This window comes from Chelmon rostratus, chromosome 19 (genome assembly GCF_017976325.1).
Source record: "Chelmon rostratus isolate fCheRos1 chromosome 19, fCheRos1.pri, whole genome shotgun sequence".
NCBI classification, from domain to species: Eukaryota; Metazoa; Chordata; class Actinopteri; order Chaetodontiformes; family Chaetodontidae; genus Chelmon; species Chelmon rostratus.
Window position 1 is genome coordinate 21,767,095 of NC_055676.1, and position 16,347 is coordinate 21,783,441.

At 41.3% G+C, this 16,347-nt stretch overlaps 1 protein-coding gene across 5 annotated transcripts in view; it reads right to left on the reverse strand.

The window, feature by feature from the left end:
• mast4 (microtubule associated serine/threonine kinase family member 4) overlaps window positions 1-16,347 on the reverse strand; it is a 102,285-nt gene that overhangs the window by 18,131 nt on the left and 67,807 nt on the right. For 3 of the 5 annotated variants that reach the window (XM_041960837.1, XM_041960835.1, XM_041960838.1), the window contains 9 exons: window positions 10,121-10,209; window positions 6,449-6,518; window positions 5,634-5,712; window positions 3,644-3,798; window positions 3,487-3,562; window positions 3,194-3,403; window positions 2,337-2,438; window positions 1,533-1,665; window positions 64-125 (listed from right to left, as the gene is read on the reverse strand). In XM_041960837.1, the coding sequence (XP_041816771.1) occupies window positions 64-125; window positions 1,533-1,665; window positions 2,337-2,438; window positions 3,194-3,403; window positions 3,487-3,562; window positions 3,644-3,798; window positions 5,634-5,712; window positions 6,449-6,518; window positions 10,121-10,209 (976 nt within the window). Of the gene's footprint in view, window positions 1-63; window positions 126-1,532; window positions 1,666-2,336; window positions 2,439-3,193; window positions 3,404-3,486; window positions 3,563-3,643; window positions 3,799-5,633; window positions 5,713-6,448; window positions 6,519-9,410; window positions 9,511-10,120; window positions 10,210-16,347 lie in introns of those variants that run through there. The other 2 variants (XM_041960836.1, XM_041960839.1) reach the window with 2 other exon arrangements.

The following is a 16,347-nucleotide window of genomic DNA, read 5'->3' on the forward strand; positions in this document are numbered from 1 at the left end:
CGCTGCTACATCTGCAGCAAAGATGGAGTGGATCAATACAATAATCAATATCTGAGAGCCTACAGTGTCATCCGTTTCTGGGGTTTCGGCGATCCCGCTGTCACAGCTGGTCAGCTGAGCAATTTCTACAGAGAAAACAGAAGCAGATAATATTTAAAAATAAAGGTGGCACACTTTACACTAAGGTACACATATTCAATATAAATAAACTAAATTAAACAGAGCATTTCCACATTGAACTGCTGTGGACCAATGCTGTAATTATGATGAACACAGATGAGTTTTTCAGGGTTTAATCAATGCTGGGCAAAGAACTTTAACTAGCTGCTTATTAGCATGCATGTTAGCAGCGTATTGGCTCTATTAGTCATTATAAAGCACTTATTAATGCATTATTCTGCATGACCATATTCTATAACTGCTAGGCCATGAGTTTTCTCCTAATTACTGCTTATTAATAGTATGTAAGCTGTTGTTCATGAATTATGATCCTTTTAACCATTAACACTCACAATAAGGCATTAATAAGTGCATTATAATGACTAATTATAATGACATGGAAGTGACCCAAACAGTAATTCAAACCATCATGTGAAGCCTATGAAGATGTTGTGCAGTGCAGTTTCTGAAACAACGAGAACGTAAATGCTTAAAATCTGCAAATAAAACAAAACCCGCAGACTTTAGCCTTTATTCTCCTATTTGCTTTGAGGTGCTGACTCCAAGATAATCTGAATTGAAAATAAATGGGGCGGAAATCAGATGTGGCAACACAAACCAAGTCTAAGAGCCATTTTGAAAATCACTACTCCAGAACAAGTGCTCATTATAAACCACCTTGCAGCTTCCACATTTTCTTTTCCCTTCTGTGTGTTTGCGTGCAATCACGCCAAAGTCCATGTGTGTACTTTCACAGGGGGGTGTTTGTCTTGTCCCCGGAGAGCCTGTAAGCACATTTCCACTGCTATTTAACATCTGTCCTTCCTTGTAGGTTTGCTTCAGGCACACAAGGCACCGGGCAAACGAAACACAGGAGGCACTCAGGGGAAATGAATGGAGAGATTGGCTGATGAGCCAGCCTGTGTGGATCTGTACAAGGTCTGTGGGGAGGCCATTCCTTTCTAATTAGTCATAATAAATGTTGTTTGTTACTGAATCTGGAGAGACAGAGGGTCATTAGATAGACAGTCTGTTCAGTACAGGACATTAGTCAAGAGCATCTTTGTCTCTTAGTTCCTTCCGCAGCCAAATTTCTGTACAGCCTTGCATTCAATTAGGTCATATTTACCACATTTAAGAAGCAGGAATACTCTGCACTTCAGTGGAATTAAATCTGATGCTTCTAGAAACGCATTTTATTATTTCTCTCCTGTAGAAACCCTAAAGTAGAAGACACACAGATTCAATGCGCCAGCGATGCTGAAAACATGACAACTGAGAACTAAAACACGCTGAAAGTGTTGCAGAGCGCCAGCAGTTCTAACCAGAGCCGTTTCTATTTTATGATGAGGATCATAAAGTCCTTCCTGTACCTTCCAGAGGATCTCTTGTGAGGCCCAGCTGGCTGATGATGTAACGAGGGATGTCCGTTTTGATGCCCTGACCCTCTTTAGCGTGTCCTTCAGCGGCCTCCAAAAGGTGGTAAAATTCCTCCGGGTCAAACTCCTGGAGACACAGCAGCCGGTATGAACAATGTTTAAACAGGCGCTTTTAATGGAGGTAAACAACAAATCTGTGTTTTTTGTATCAGGGTACTGTGTTTTTGTGCTTTTACTTAAATGTGTCTTATATGTGTATCAGTGTGAAGTTAGAAGTTAGAAGAAGAGTGACATTAACATAGTTCTTCTTAAATACAGGATGTCTATGGGACCAAATAAGCAGTTAAATACTTTTAGTTATACATGCATAAAGAAACATGACAAAAACAAAATTTATGATCTACTTCCTGTTTATAGCCCACAAAAAGCAGCGCTACATTTTTTCCCCTTAATTTAAACCTGCAATAATGAACATTATGGCCACTTGGGGGCAGTAGAAACAAGCTGTGAGGACAACACTGACCTATGATCACCTTTTAAGTTGATATGATAGAAAAAAGCTGTGAAATTTAAACATTCCAGCAGTTACGATGCAGCATTATCATTAGTTTGTAGTAGTGTTTCTGACCATCTGGTCGATTTAAGTCCAATATTCACTCTCTTTTAGCTCTGATTTTGGTCTCCACCCACTCCTAAGGGAGATATCTGGTTCTTTAGCTGCTAGTTGTGCCTCTATGTTCATTTAATCTCTCTATTCATACATGTATTTCAGAGGCTGTTCAGTGGCTTGAAACGTACCAGACACTCCAGCAGTCGAGCAGGTCGCGCGATGATAATGAGGATCTTCTTCACCAGCTCTCTGATGAAGTTCACCTCCTCGCTCTCCGATCTCTCCGTGGACTACACAGCAGCCAACCACAAAACATTCAAGATCTCAGTTTATTTTTTCCATGTTATCATGGGCTGCTCAGAGTCAGGTTCAGTTAAAATTTCAGTACAGTTTGGGCTTCTGAACGTCTCATTTTCCCAGAAGTAAATACCTGCCGAGCTTTGAAAAACCCACAACAACAACACTTGGTGTCTGAAGGTGTTTCCAGAATCCTGAAAGACTCTTCTGACCATCTGGATGACAAAATATTCTGTTTGTTGCATCATAAAAAAAAGATTTTCAGGAAAACAGTTGCAGAAAATTACATATGCCCTTGCTCATTTGTAGAAGGTAAGCCAAAATTAAAAATCATATATTTTGGTACATATTGATTGGTATAGATTGACTTTTCTTTCACAAAATCTTGCAAAATAACACATTTGTTGCTTGTGTATTCCACAAAGAGCCGGGACCGTCGCAACTTCAGAAGCAAGTGAAAACCTTTTCATGGTGCAACTGACTAAACATGTTTTAATTTTTTCATCCAGATGGTTTGAAAAGTCTTTAAGAATTGTGGAAATACCTTCAGAGCAGCGGTGAGTCTTTCAAATGACCTTCTGGTTTTTTTCAAAGATTGCCCATGAGAAGTTCCTGGTTTAAAGATCTAAAACGGCACATCATTAACAATGTTGCAGCAACATTTTCATGCAGTTCCTTTGTAAAAACCCCCGTTATTTCCTGGCGTTTTTGACGTAAACACCTCTTTGACTCCCGCCGACGCGCTCACCTCCAGGACGAGCCTCTCCAGCTTGTCGGTGAGCTCGCAGAAGTAGCTGGAGGTGATGAGTCCTAGCCGGCTCTTCTCCAGACAGTCTCGGGCCAGTTCAATTATCTGGTGGTGGGCAAAGCCGAGCACGCCATCTGCCAAAGGGAGGACGCTCTCTGGAGAGTTGCTGCGGATGATGTCCTGAATCCTTTCCTCCATCTGAGCTGTGGCCTGCAGTGAGGAGGGAAGGTGTCTGTTTGGTGATACACAAGATAATTCATGTCCAGACAGAGAACTGACTGGAAAGCCCTTACCTTAGGGAAGCGCTCCTTGTAGACGTGGTTCATCATAATAATCTCATGGTCGTAACATGATGGAGATCTTCCCGGGCTGCAGAATAAAGTGCAGTAAAATCAGTGCCGGAGTGGCAGCAGCAGTGTGCACTGTTCATTAGCGGAGGTGGAGCAGTACCTGAGACTGCGCGAGCGTGGTCGCATGGCCGTCGCTCTGCGGCACTCGTCCCCGGAGATGCTCTCAGTGCAGAAGTGCTTGGAGAGGAAGTGCAGTTCATCAGGCGTAGGCTGGAAGGGCAGCTGGTGCAGCTTCTCCTGTGATGAACAGGATGACTGGAAATGAAACACATATACATTCAACATGAAAAGAAAAAGAAAATGGATGCAACTGTTTTTGTGGATTAAAGTAAAAAACAAAAAAAACACACTGTGCTTTGGCAGTTTCCCTCGAGTATGTGCCAAATCTTAAGGTTTTTTTTTACCTTAAGTACATTTTTTTCGCTTTTTAGCTTAGCTTAGCGTAAAGATTAGATGCAGGGGGGAAACAGCTAGCCTTACTCTGTCCAAAGGTTAAAAAAGGTAAACCCTCAACTTCTTTTATGCTTCTGCAAATGTGCTAACACGGTAATTTTATAACCTTTGGACAGACCCGGGCTAGCTGTTTCCCTCTCTTTCCGGCCTTTATGCTAAGCTAAGTTAGCCAGCTACTGGCTGTAGCCTCATATTTACCGTACAGCCATGACAGTGGTATCAATCTTCTCATGTAACTGTCAGCAAGACAGCAAATATGATTATTGACCAAAATCTCAAAATAAAAGCATTCTAAATAATCATGTGTACTGTGGAGTCACAGAGTGTGAGTCACATGTGAGGCAGTGATACAGACAAAACTCACCAGCTTATCAAACAAAGCAAACTGCTGTAACATGGATTCACTGTATTCCAGACACAGTAAAACTCCCCTAAAGCATCAGTGCCTGGAAAGTTAAGCCTGATTGGCTTATCTGTCACTGGGAGACACAGTGTGAGGTGTTTTATGCGGCCAGGGACTGACCCTCACCACAAACCAACAACACTTACTGTTGGCTAAGGTGACTTGAGTCACAGATGTATTAGATGACCAAAAGCCACACAAACCAAAAACAAAACATCAGTAATTCCTGGAAATGTTTACAAGCCCTGCGGCTCTGCTTCCTGATCGCGATGGCGCTGATATTTGAACTGGCGGAGTGAAAGTGATACAGAGATGTCGGCAGGGGAACTCGACGCACTAACACAGAGAGGAATTGGTCTTTTACGGGCGCGTTTGTTGGTGTGTCTTCTCGGCAAAGTCGTGTTTACTGCGGAACAAATCTTCTGCCTCTCGCAAACAACTGGAGTCAGTAAACTGAGCCACCGTGGCAAATCCTGAACTCCACATTAAAGTCTATTTCACTTCAATTGCTCATTTTCTGTTCTTCACGGGGACTTAAACAGATTTTTATTTGACCAACTCTCCATCACGCTTCAGTATTCTGAACTTGGGTTTATTCGGGGGCTGCACGGTTACTCGCTTTTACATTGAAATCGCAATTTTAAAGAGCTGTTACTTTAAATATAACTTAATTAAACGTGTCTTAACAACCCGGCAGTTAAACTTTAAGCCTGAAATTGCTGATTTCTCTATTTTTATCATAGCGACAACTGTTGGCGGTAAACTGCTAAAACAATAAAAGAAATTTCTGTACTTTTTGTTTTTGTGGGAAAACAAGCGCCTCTGTCTCATTTCTGATGTTTGACAGAATAAGGAACGTCTTTTTGCTGTTTGCCTCACGTCAATTTCAATCAGACAGCAAGAAGGCAGAGATGACGAACAACTGTCTGAGATGAGACCTCTATGATTCAGGCCTGTCAGAGTTTTCTTTTAATATCAAGAATACGACTAATTAAATATCTGTGAGCTAAATTATGTACAGAAAACTCAGCAAGTTTCCTTATATGTTGATTTTGCTTTCAAAAAGAATCTTAGGAGGATGTCAAACATTTTATCTGTTAATGTATAAGTTTGGTTTCCCTCAAACTGCTCGCCGCTACTTTTAAAACTCTGTTACGTTGATGTCTTTGGATGCATTCGGCTGGTTGATCTGCTACGCCCCTCGATGCCAGCTGTGTCAGTGCACGATGCTTACAGAGACGGTGGAGCTCGGCGTGTTGGTTCCATATCCGGAGGAGGGAAGCGAGGCCAGCGACCAGCGGCGACCATCAGTCCTGTCGCACGACAGCAAACACAAACAGAGCGTCGTCACACAGAGTCGGACACCGAACCCGTGAACGAACGATGGAGTGAAAACATAAACTTTCACTTTCTCTTTGTTCCAATGCAAATTTGCAACAAACATTAAAATATGCTTAATTTCCATGTTTGTATTCAAAACATGTAAATTAACTCTACGGTCCTAATGATCTCATGGTTGTAGACGAATGGTGACCTTTCTCTGGCATTGTTCAAAATGATTCTATCGGACACAATACACAGAAAAACAGGAAGTTGGAGAAACAATGAAGCAGCTGAGTGCAGAAATGAAACTAGACACCAGACTGATGGAAAAGAAAACTTCAGAGACAAACTAATGAAGGGAGGCGTGAAGGTTAAAGGGACACATGTGGGGTTCAAGGGCAAATGGAAGCCTAACATGAAGTTACCTGTCTGCTCTGTGGCAATGACTGTGGATTATAATAAAAATACAGAATTACATGATATCATGTTGAGAAATGGTAGAAAATAAACACGTTATCGATGCTGTTTTGAAAGCATAAATAGTCTTAAGAGGCTGAGTATTGGCAGAGAAAATCTTAATGTCTGACACTGCTGAATGGCTGCGACTCGGAGCTCAGCATACACTCATTTCTCTTTAAAGAATCTGTGTCTGACAAGTCTCCCTCTGCTTTTTACTGCCCGATTTGTTCAGCTTCAAATCAAGCAAATATCTGTGGTTGTGTTTACCTTCGTGCAAAGGAGAAATGAGCAGAGGCACTGGGAGAGAAATTTCTCGGACTGTCTTGTGGGCTTGTTCCTGCAAGAAAAACACAAAGAAGCGGCGATGAAAGGAACCGAACAGGAAAACAACCTGCAAGTTAAAAAAAAAAAAATCAATCCCAGTTTCAAATTTACAGCCAAAACAAAGTCTGAGCAGCTGCAATGAACCACTGATGGCTGCATTATCACAGATCAGAGTGAGCGTCTCAGTTTGACAGGGTACATTTTAAATTGCTGTGCTGTTACACGAACAAAACATCTGAGTAAATAATGACATTTTTTACTTTACTTACTCGAAATCCTCCTTAAAGGACAAAAACTGTATGAAAAGCAGTTATTCTACATTCAGCCAATCCCAGCAGGAGTGAAATAATACACAAAGCTTAATAGATAGATAGATAATCTGCAGATCATTAGCGTGATTAATCGTTTGGTCGATGAAATGTCATCAAAGCTCGTCACAATTTTAAAGCTTGAGGTGACGTCAATAAAACGTTTTCTTTGCCCAACAAACAGACCCAAACTACGGACACATGATATTGGATTTTCACGGGTGTACAAATCTAGAAATAAATCTATAATTAAGACTCATTTTGACCGATTGCTGATACATGGAAGCACTTTTTGTCTGTCCTGTAAAATACAAAGCTTTCCAAAATGTTCACTGACAAAATAAGAAACTTACTGCTGACAGTAAGAGACGGTATATCTACTTTTTTCTGGCGTCTGCTTCTTTGTGCTGCTTCACAAATTTGTCTCTTTGATCAGGACGGCTGATCCGACATTGTGCAATTAGATGTGTCATGTTGAGGGAAAGCGATTCGGCTGCTCTTTGCACGACCGACGTTGGGCAATCATTGCAAATAGCAACTTTGCATCCGTTTCGAACACTTCAAAAAACCTTATGCTGCATGCCCCTAATTAATATGTCATTATATTGGTAGAAATATTAATAATCAATGATGCAGATATTATCGTGTGACCCTAATAATCAAAGATATTTAGTTTATTTTCACTTGTGACATGCATTAAGAAATGCAGCAAATTCTCAATTCGTAGAAGCTAAAACTAGAGAATTGTTAGCATTTTTGCTTGACAAACACCAAACTTATTTTTCCATTTCAGCTATAAAAATTGGCAGTTCTATTTGAATTTTTACCATAACAGACATTTGGTGTGTGCACTTGATTTAGAGGATTAATGCATCTCATCTGGAGCTAAAGCGTCTCCTGAGACCTCAGTGCTGCCACAGTAACCAGCAGTATTCTGCAGCAGGGTTAGACATCAGCGTTCGACAGTTGCCGTCTTCTGATACGTCGCAGTAAGTCACACAACAAGGTCGGCAACCAGGCAAACTGAATCCACCCACAGCTCATTCCAAAGTATCATCTTCATCGCAGCATATTCACAGAACGGACATTTCCCAGCTAACAAACAGGCCGTTTGGCTTAATGTCAAACGCCCTGTCCGTCCTCCTCTCTCTAATCCTGCACCTTCCACTTGCTGCTAGTAGGAAAATGTTTTGACCAGCTTGTATTTAAAAGCCTCTTGGTTTTCACACAGCGTGCAAAGACGCGTCTGCATGTCAAACATGATGCCTCGTGGCAGCGTTCGGTGTAGTTTAATACTCTCGTCTCACTCGTCTTAAATGGTTAAACTTCTGACAGACGCTGACTTGCTTTGCAAATGTGATAGCTGCAAAGCTAGAAGGGCCTGACAGGCACATAACTTATCAAAACCGCCTTGATGTTGCTATAAAAACTAAACGTGCCGGAGAAAAAAGGCAGGACGTTTTTTTTTTTTTGTGGGTTTTGCTAAAATGTAGTTCAGCTGTGCACATCCTCCAAAGAGTCTCTGCACACCTTCCAGAGGAAGAGTCACAAAATACAGGAAAGAATGCTAACTGGACATCTAGTCAGAGGATTTGAAAATCCCAACAGATTCTGTTTCCCAAATTTGCATAGAGAGTTTATTCAAGAGTCTTATTTCAAAGACGGAGAGCTCAATGAGCAAAGGCTCCAGGAACAACTGAATCATCATCATCAGGAGAGCATAAAGGACACGATGGAGCCAATCCGGTTAAAAGACCTCAGGTCAGGTGTTACCTTTTTAAACTTGTAAGGACTGTGGTGGATTATTTTTTAGACCACATGAGGACCTGTTGCTCTCACGGGAAAGTCAGCGAAAAGCAAACTGCAGTCGGGTGCAGTGTGCAAAATGACCAAATCTCTATTGTCTGTATATAATATATTGTCAGTACAGAAGGTAATACATTATAGACTAATAGGATATATTATTTTCAAGCATGTTATGATTCGAGGAGGATCACATGTACCTAAAGAGAGACGAATCCCCCAGTAACCATGCAGGACCCCCTCTATTAACTCCATCTTTAACGTCTGCATGCTGCATTACCTCGCTGGTTATTGGAGCTTTGGGCCACCGAACACATAAAACTGTAGGGACTTTCTGAATGGCGCCAATTAGCTGCAGTGTTTCCACTCCGGTAATGTAAAAACAAACCTGCGGTCCCGCATTAATCAGACATAATTACAACCCTCACTAAGGGAGGGTCCAAACAGTTAATTAATCAGAAGCTACAATGCCTTCACCCCCTGTGATCATAAAGACAAGCCTCCTCCATGCTGGGGAACAATGGTCGGGCCATTGAATCTTGTTGGTGATGAATGTCACCTCTTTCAGTTGCACTACAATCTTAATCACAGCCAATAAACGGTGATAAGGAGTTCGACTGTACCTGAAGAGGCAGATTGTCAACTGAGTGGAATAACAGGAAATATGGTTCAAAATACAGCTGTTTAATAAAGGTTTGATCTGCTACAATACACCTACAGAGCTTCAGACTTAATTACTGCACACGTCAGATATATGACCGCTGTAAAGGGAACTGAAAGGATGTTTTTCTTACCTTTGGGACCAATATTACGACTGAGCCACAGTCTTAGGTCATCCAACAGCTGAACACATTCGTTTGCAAGAACACTGTGGCTTTCTGAGTCTGAGTCCATCTTGAAATACAGACCAAACACTGTGAGTCTGCTGGCCAATGCCAGGAAATAAAACGCCCTGTGGTAAATGAGGCCTCCCCTCCCTCTGCTCCTGTGCATTTCCTCTCTGCAGGCCACCACTTCCTCCCCGAGCACAATCACTGCCCTTCAACTCGCCACTGAACGGTTGAATTCTCACCCAAACACCACAGAACTGACCTGACAAAGATTACCACTGAAGGGATAATAAAAAATTGATGCCTTCTTTTTAGTGCTTCGCTCTGTCTCATTGCTTTCCGTGCAAGACGAGCCTCTGGTTCCTCTGCTGTTAGGGTCAGTCAACAATATTCAACGTGTGCATTAGCTGTAATTTTGTCCATTTGATAATATCAATATGTTATAAGGCTGCAGGATAAGTGCTGGTTCAAAGCTACGCACCAAGAAACAGGAGGATTATGCACCTACTTGTGCATTTTCTGTGTTGTTTTCCAAACTTTCCTCTGCATGACACAATGGGCTGCATTCCCGCGAGAGAACATTGTGAATTGTGTCCACCAACGGGTACATTTCCAACACTGGAGCGAGGAAACAGTGCACACACATTAGCAGACATGCACAGACATACACTTACCTGTAAGAGATGAGAGAGGGGAGTGAGGTCGCGGTAAACCTGAAGACTGACCGCTTCCTATCAGGCTTTTTCTGTTGCTCGTTCTGCAGCTGTGAAAGCACAGAGTCAAATATTAGGCAGGACATTGGACAAAGAAAGTGCTTATCACAAACTTTGTAGTTGACAGAAGGCAAAATCTCAGCTTACTTGCAGATAATTGCAATTTTTTAAAAATGTCTTTAATATTTAGAAATACATGCTCCTCATTGTAGCATCTGCATTTATTTTCCTTTTCCTTTGATCACCTTGATTTAGCGTCTGTATGCTGGTATTGCTCTTTTCAAGTGTTTTCAAAGAGTAAAAAGAAACCTCATATGTCCAAGACGACTCTGACAAACACTTTTAGAGTAAAACAGAGGAATCCTTTTCTATAACAAAGTGAACTGATGGGAACCAGCAAGGCCAACTGTCAACCTATGGAAGCCAAAAAAGGCTGTAAAAAATACAACTTTAAAAGCAACTAAATAACAATTGTGAAATTTAACCACGACTGAATATTTACTGTAGAAATTTAGAACCACTGAATGTATCAGACTGAAATATGAAAAATTCTCAGTCTGAATTTTTGTGGTTTGAATCTCTTTCAGGCCAAAAGTTTAATTTGTCCTCTGCATCTGTTTATGACCAAACACCTGTAAAACTAAAGACATTCCCACCCACATTAGTTGTTTTTAGTGCTAATTAGCAAATGTTAGCATGCTAAAACAATAAATCAGGATGGTGAACTGCTTAATATTGGCATGTTAGCATTGCCCTTGTTAGCATTTTTTTTTTTTTATCCCAAAACACTGCTAGCTGTAGCTGTTTGTCTTGTTTTGTTCACAACAGCATGGTGTCAAAGTCAAGTCTAAACAGTACATTTCTTAAATTTGATTGGTTAAATTCAGACACTAAAATCAAAGATGAATATCTCCAACATCTGGGCTGCGAAAAGAAAAGAAAATAAGTTGAGCTTGAATGGAGTCAAAAGTCTCATCAGGTTACCAGTTTTTGAAATCTCAAACCACCTAGCCACAGGTGGTTAAATTAAATTCCCACAAAAAGTTTTCAGTAGAGGTTAAATTTACTGCTTAGCTACTCTCTTGCTTGTTTTGGCCTTTCGTTGCTTCCATAAATCATCTCAACACAGCACTTTTAACATCACATCTGTATTGACGGACATTATCACTTACTATTCAGCGTCTGAAATAAATAAAACCAATAATTCTGCTGCAATTATACACGTCAGTCGTCAATCATAAAGAAAAACTAAAATTTGTTCATATGTGCAAATTCATACACAAAAATTCTTGCAGCCTGAGAAAAGTAAACCCAACCACACCTTAGGAAGGGATTGTTACTGTGGATGTGTTCAATCAATCTGATCAATCCTCTGCTGACAGTCAAGTTATGACTTGTTTCAACCATTGCTAAAAAGCAAAGACAGCCCCCTCTTCCACCACACGTTTAATTACACTTACTGCAAACACTTAATTACATGTATTTTAGAATACTCTATTACATCCCTAAAACATGCCCTCAAGGTATTACAGCTGGTCCTGTGTGCAGCAGTAAATATTGGCGCCCACAGGGGCATTAAAACAAGAGACAGATCGTCTTGGTTCAGTCACTAAAAAAGCAGGTTGTGTGTGCAGCACTGAGAGGGTTTTCTGCTTGTTGGTCATGTAAATACAGGGCTGAGACTCACGAGGAGCCACTGTGATCAACAAAATGTGACTCATAATAAAAGCAGCCCAGTTTTTAACCTTGAGAGGAAGATGCAGTACTTCAGCATCAGCGTTCAATGTCCCGATTAGTCTTGGATTTATACTTTCAAATTAGAGGCAGTCAGTGGAAACACATAATGCCTGAAGAACATGAATTCACTTCAAGGTCAGAGACTCAATGACATCCGGTTACATAACCTCCTCAGAGAACTGAACTATTTCCAACAGCATATTTAAGATGTTATTCAATAATAATTTCAATTCTGTGCAGAATACAAACTCCACAAAAACAGATTTATCCTCCAGTTTCTCTCAGTGTGTTAATATTGAAGTTAGTCTGGGCTGTTCTCCTGGATTTCACTGCAGCCTTTAGTACAACATGACAGTATTCTTATTGTAGTAGTATGTAGTATTCTGCAGTGTTATGTTTTTTCACCAATGTTCCACAAGGGAGCTGCTTCGGTTCACTTTTATTTTCACTTTCTATAAATGATTCCCCCCATGCTGTTAAATATGCTGATGGAGTTATGATCAACTTTGTAGAGCCCTGATTCCAAAAAAGCTGGGACTCTTTGTAAAACATGAATAAAATAGAATACAATCATCTGCAACAGAAGTGTTCCTGAGCCCATGTATTGATCTCCTTTATACATCAATCATGTGTTCACAAAGAGGTGAACCTCGCTCCATCCTCGCTGTGAACCACTGAGTCTTTCCAGGATGCCCCTTTTTTTCCTGCTTTGTTTGCTTTTTAAAGGAAATGGTAGGGTTTGTTGCTTCTTGAAGGAAATGTTAGAAGAGACTGTTAAATCTAGTCTGTGGTTTAGGCCTCCACCTTCAGCACCCTCTAAATTTTCCACCCCCTACCCGAACAAGGGTCTGTATCCAATCCCTACTTTCATCTTTTGACTCTACCTCTTTATTTTCTATCCCCTACCCGAACCAGGGTTTGTATTCCCACCCCGCTTTTTTTGGTGCAGTTGGTGAGAGGCAGGTGTAGATGATGGTAGTGTGGCAATCGGCAGTTACATGTGGCATCTAGGCCTGTGGTAGCATTGTAGCAGCTAACAATAGCTAAAGCGGTGAGAGTATGATAGTATCTTAGCAGTTAGTATTGGTAGCTAGCAATTAACATTAACAGTATAGGTGAATCTAGCTTTATTGTCTTGTTCTGTTCCTCTTAGCAGGTAGCGGTTAGCACGTAACATTAGCTAAATGGTAGCATCGGAACTGTATTGTCTTCTTCTGTTCTTCTTAGCGGTTAGCATTAGCATTAGCAATAGTTAAATGGTAGCATCGGTACTGGCCACTACCTGGAGTATCTCTGGGTCAGTTGAACGTGGCGGTGCTGTTTGGATTGTGTAGGAGCAGTGTGAACTGGCACTAGGGGGGGTGACTCTGGGACGCCGGAGTTCACTGCCTAACCTCCTGGAGGTGTAGTGGTACTAAGTAGGCGAAACACTGTTGAAGGGAGGTATCCACCTGATGACCCCCAGAGACGTGTTAGGAATCACTGCTCTTTGGCAGGTATAGAGGCAGATTAGAGCTCCAAGGTTCTTCACTGAGAATGAATCCTCTTTTTGAGCACAAGTATCTTGTGTTTAAATTAACTCATACCCGATCATGATACTATCACCTGTTACCAAACAGGTGTTTTTGGAGCGTTCCACAACTTTCCCAGTCTTTAGTTGCTCCTGTCCCAACTAGTTTGAAACGTGTTGCTGCATCAGATTCATAATAAGCAGATATTTACAAAAACCAATGAAGCTGATGAGGTCAAACATTAAATATATTGTCTTTGTGCTGTTTCCAGTTGAGTTGAGCAAGTTATCACATTCTGTTTTATTCAGGTCATACACAGCGTCTGAACGGTTTTGGAATCAGGGTTGTCGGGATATTCTCGCCTCCAAAACCAAATTACTCAGTATTAAATTAGATAATTTAACATCTTGGTCTGATCGGATTGATCAGATTGGATCCATGGTGGGAAAATGCAATCACAATCTTCTGTCCCATTTGGTCCCTTGTCCTGTCACACCTGGAGAATTACAGTCATTTAGTAAAGTGCAGCTAAGAAGCATCTAATAACTTCAGGTTGCAGAGACCTGATGAGCCAGATTAGTTCTTCATTGTTCTTCCCTTGAAACAAACATCATAAAGGTTCAATGCAAATTTTCTTATAAGAAGTCATGAAAACACAAAGATAATGCACAACCTGCAGGGACAGAGTCCACACCATAGTGCTCCTGTTATATTCAAATAAGTCCTGAATCCAACAGTCATGTGTGAGTCAGACAACATGTTTTTCTTTTCTTCTTTTGCCCTCTTTCAGCTGAATTGGTACACAAGCGTTGTTATCTATGCCCGCTTTGCAGCTATTATGTTCCTTGATTATATTTAGTAGTCTGTAATGTTTTTATTTATCCCCTTTTTACATAAATGAAAAAATGATTGGTCGGAGCAGAAGGGCTGGGTGGGATGGATGTGTGTGGGTTATGGGAGGTGGGTGGCGGTGATCTCGCATCTATGTGATTATATTTTTGCACGTTTTTGCATTTAGAGCTCAAGTGCTGTTATGTGTTTAAACCAGTAAAGTTCATGTGGTAATCTCACTGTACTTCAGCTGTAGCTGTGTTGGTCATTTCACTTATTATCAGATCTCAATATCTGGCTTTGTATTGTAAATTATGTGATATTCAACTGCTGCTTATTTTTATTCTTTATGTGTGGACGCCAGCAACGACTTTATGGAAGCCAATGGGGATCCAGATGAAGCCTAAAGAGACCAAGAGCACAAAGTGTCAGTTAGCCACGGGTGCAGCTTGTCCGTCTGTGCTGCAGCATCGATCGCACGGACTGATCGCATGCACACGAGCTTCTGCAGCGATGCAGACGTGCGTGAGCAGGCGGCCTTCATCTCTTTGTCAACAGCGCTGAAGAGGACAGGTGCCACTGCAGAGCCCGCAGAGCTTCAATGTCACACCAGCAGCAGTGACGAGCCGAGCACATTTCTACAAGAGTCGATAATGACGTGCAAAAAGCTCCCGACACTCCAAGCTGAGAATACGCTGAAGACTTCCAAAACACTGAAGGCTTTGATGGCTACAAAAGCGATTACAACAGAGCTCTGACAGTTTGCGAGACATTTGCTGCACCAATCGGGTGCTGCTTGTTTCCTCCCTGAAGTTCTTGCATCTAAAGTCTTTGGTAGCAGCGAGGTCATGAACTGATGGCGTGGTGACGCTTTCCAAAAGAATCCAGCACATCTTTAATCCTCATGCTCACAAAAGTTGATGCAAAAATGAATGTTACCACATGAATAGCAGCAGCAAAATCAATCAGATTCACCCTCAAAAGTTGTAATAACTCTGATGTGTTCATGTTAGCTAATTATGGAAAAGAGTCAACATTTAAAGCGTCTCCCTGTTTATTCTTTGTGCAGAGTTTTAGCTGCACCACCTGCAGTGCTAACAGTCCCTGCAAGTCGTATATTGTGTGAATATTTTACCAGCTAAATAAGATGCTAGATATGATTTAATATTACCCTCCAGCTAGCTTTAGAGCTGGAAGACAATGCTTTTTACTTATTCTCGCTCAAAATAGTGTGTTCTTCAGTGTTGGGAGGGATCAGTGCAACAGAGTGACATACAGGACGCCCATGGAGGATTTCTGTGCTCATGTTGGTGTCGATGACACGCAGAGAATTACCCACAAATCTCATGCACTGATTTCACAATGACACCAGAAATGTGAGTGGACAGAGGAGGAAGCCTTGCTCCTGCAGTGGCTGAGCAATTAGCCACATGCTATTGTCTAATGAGATCATGAATAGATGACAAATATGAAGAAATTAAACATTAACCAGTCAGTGCTTATTATGACTCTGTGCTCCTATGATTATTAATTAGAGGCTGAAAACTTTTGATGACGCTTAAAGTTGCAGAAAAAATTTGAAGAAAGCGATGATGTCAAGGCAGAGGTGAGTAGATTCTGAATAGTTCACACAGAAAGATGACTGGACCTGCAACATATTGGTACTCGATGATAAATGTGCATTTAATTGACGTAATAATCATGTGATAGCTAATGGTGAACACCGAAGAAAAAACCTGACCGTGTAACTTCATCTCCTGCAGTCTAGAACACTCTCTCGTCTAAAATCTCTGACCGTCACGTCGCTCCTTGACCGCCTCTCATATTCTTCATGGACTGCTTTGCTCTGACAACAACTTCTACTCCGGCGCTGCTCTGAGGAGATGCTGTCAACAGCTGCATCATTCACATTTTCCCGTTGTTCCGGGTCCACTAATACCGCTGATGCTGCTGAACTTGTTGCTGATTTCTGACCGCAGGATTTGAAGCTCTGCAGTGTGATTTTTGCATTTTTGCAAATGAAATGAACAGGTTGGCAATTTTAGGGACAGGGATTATGCTAATGATGAAATCTCACATATGCACACCTCCTCATGAACAGGTGGCATT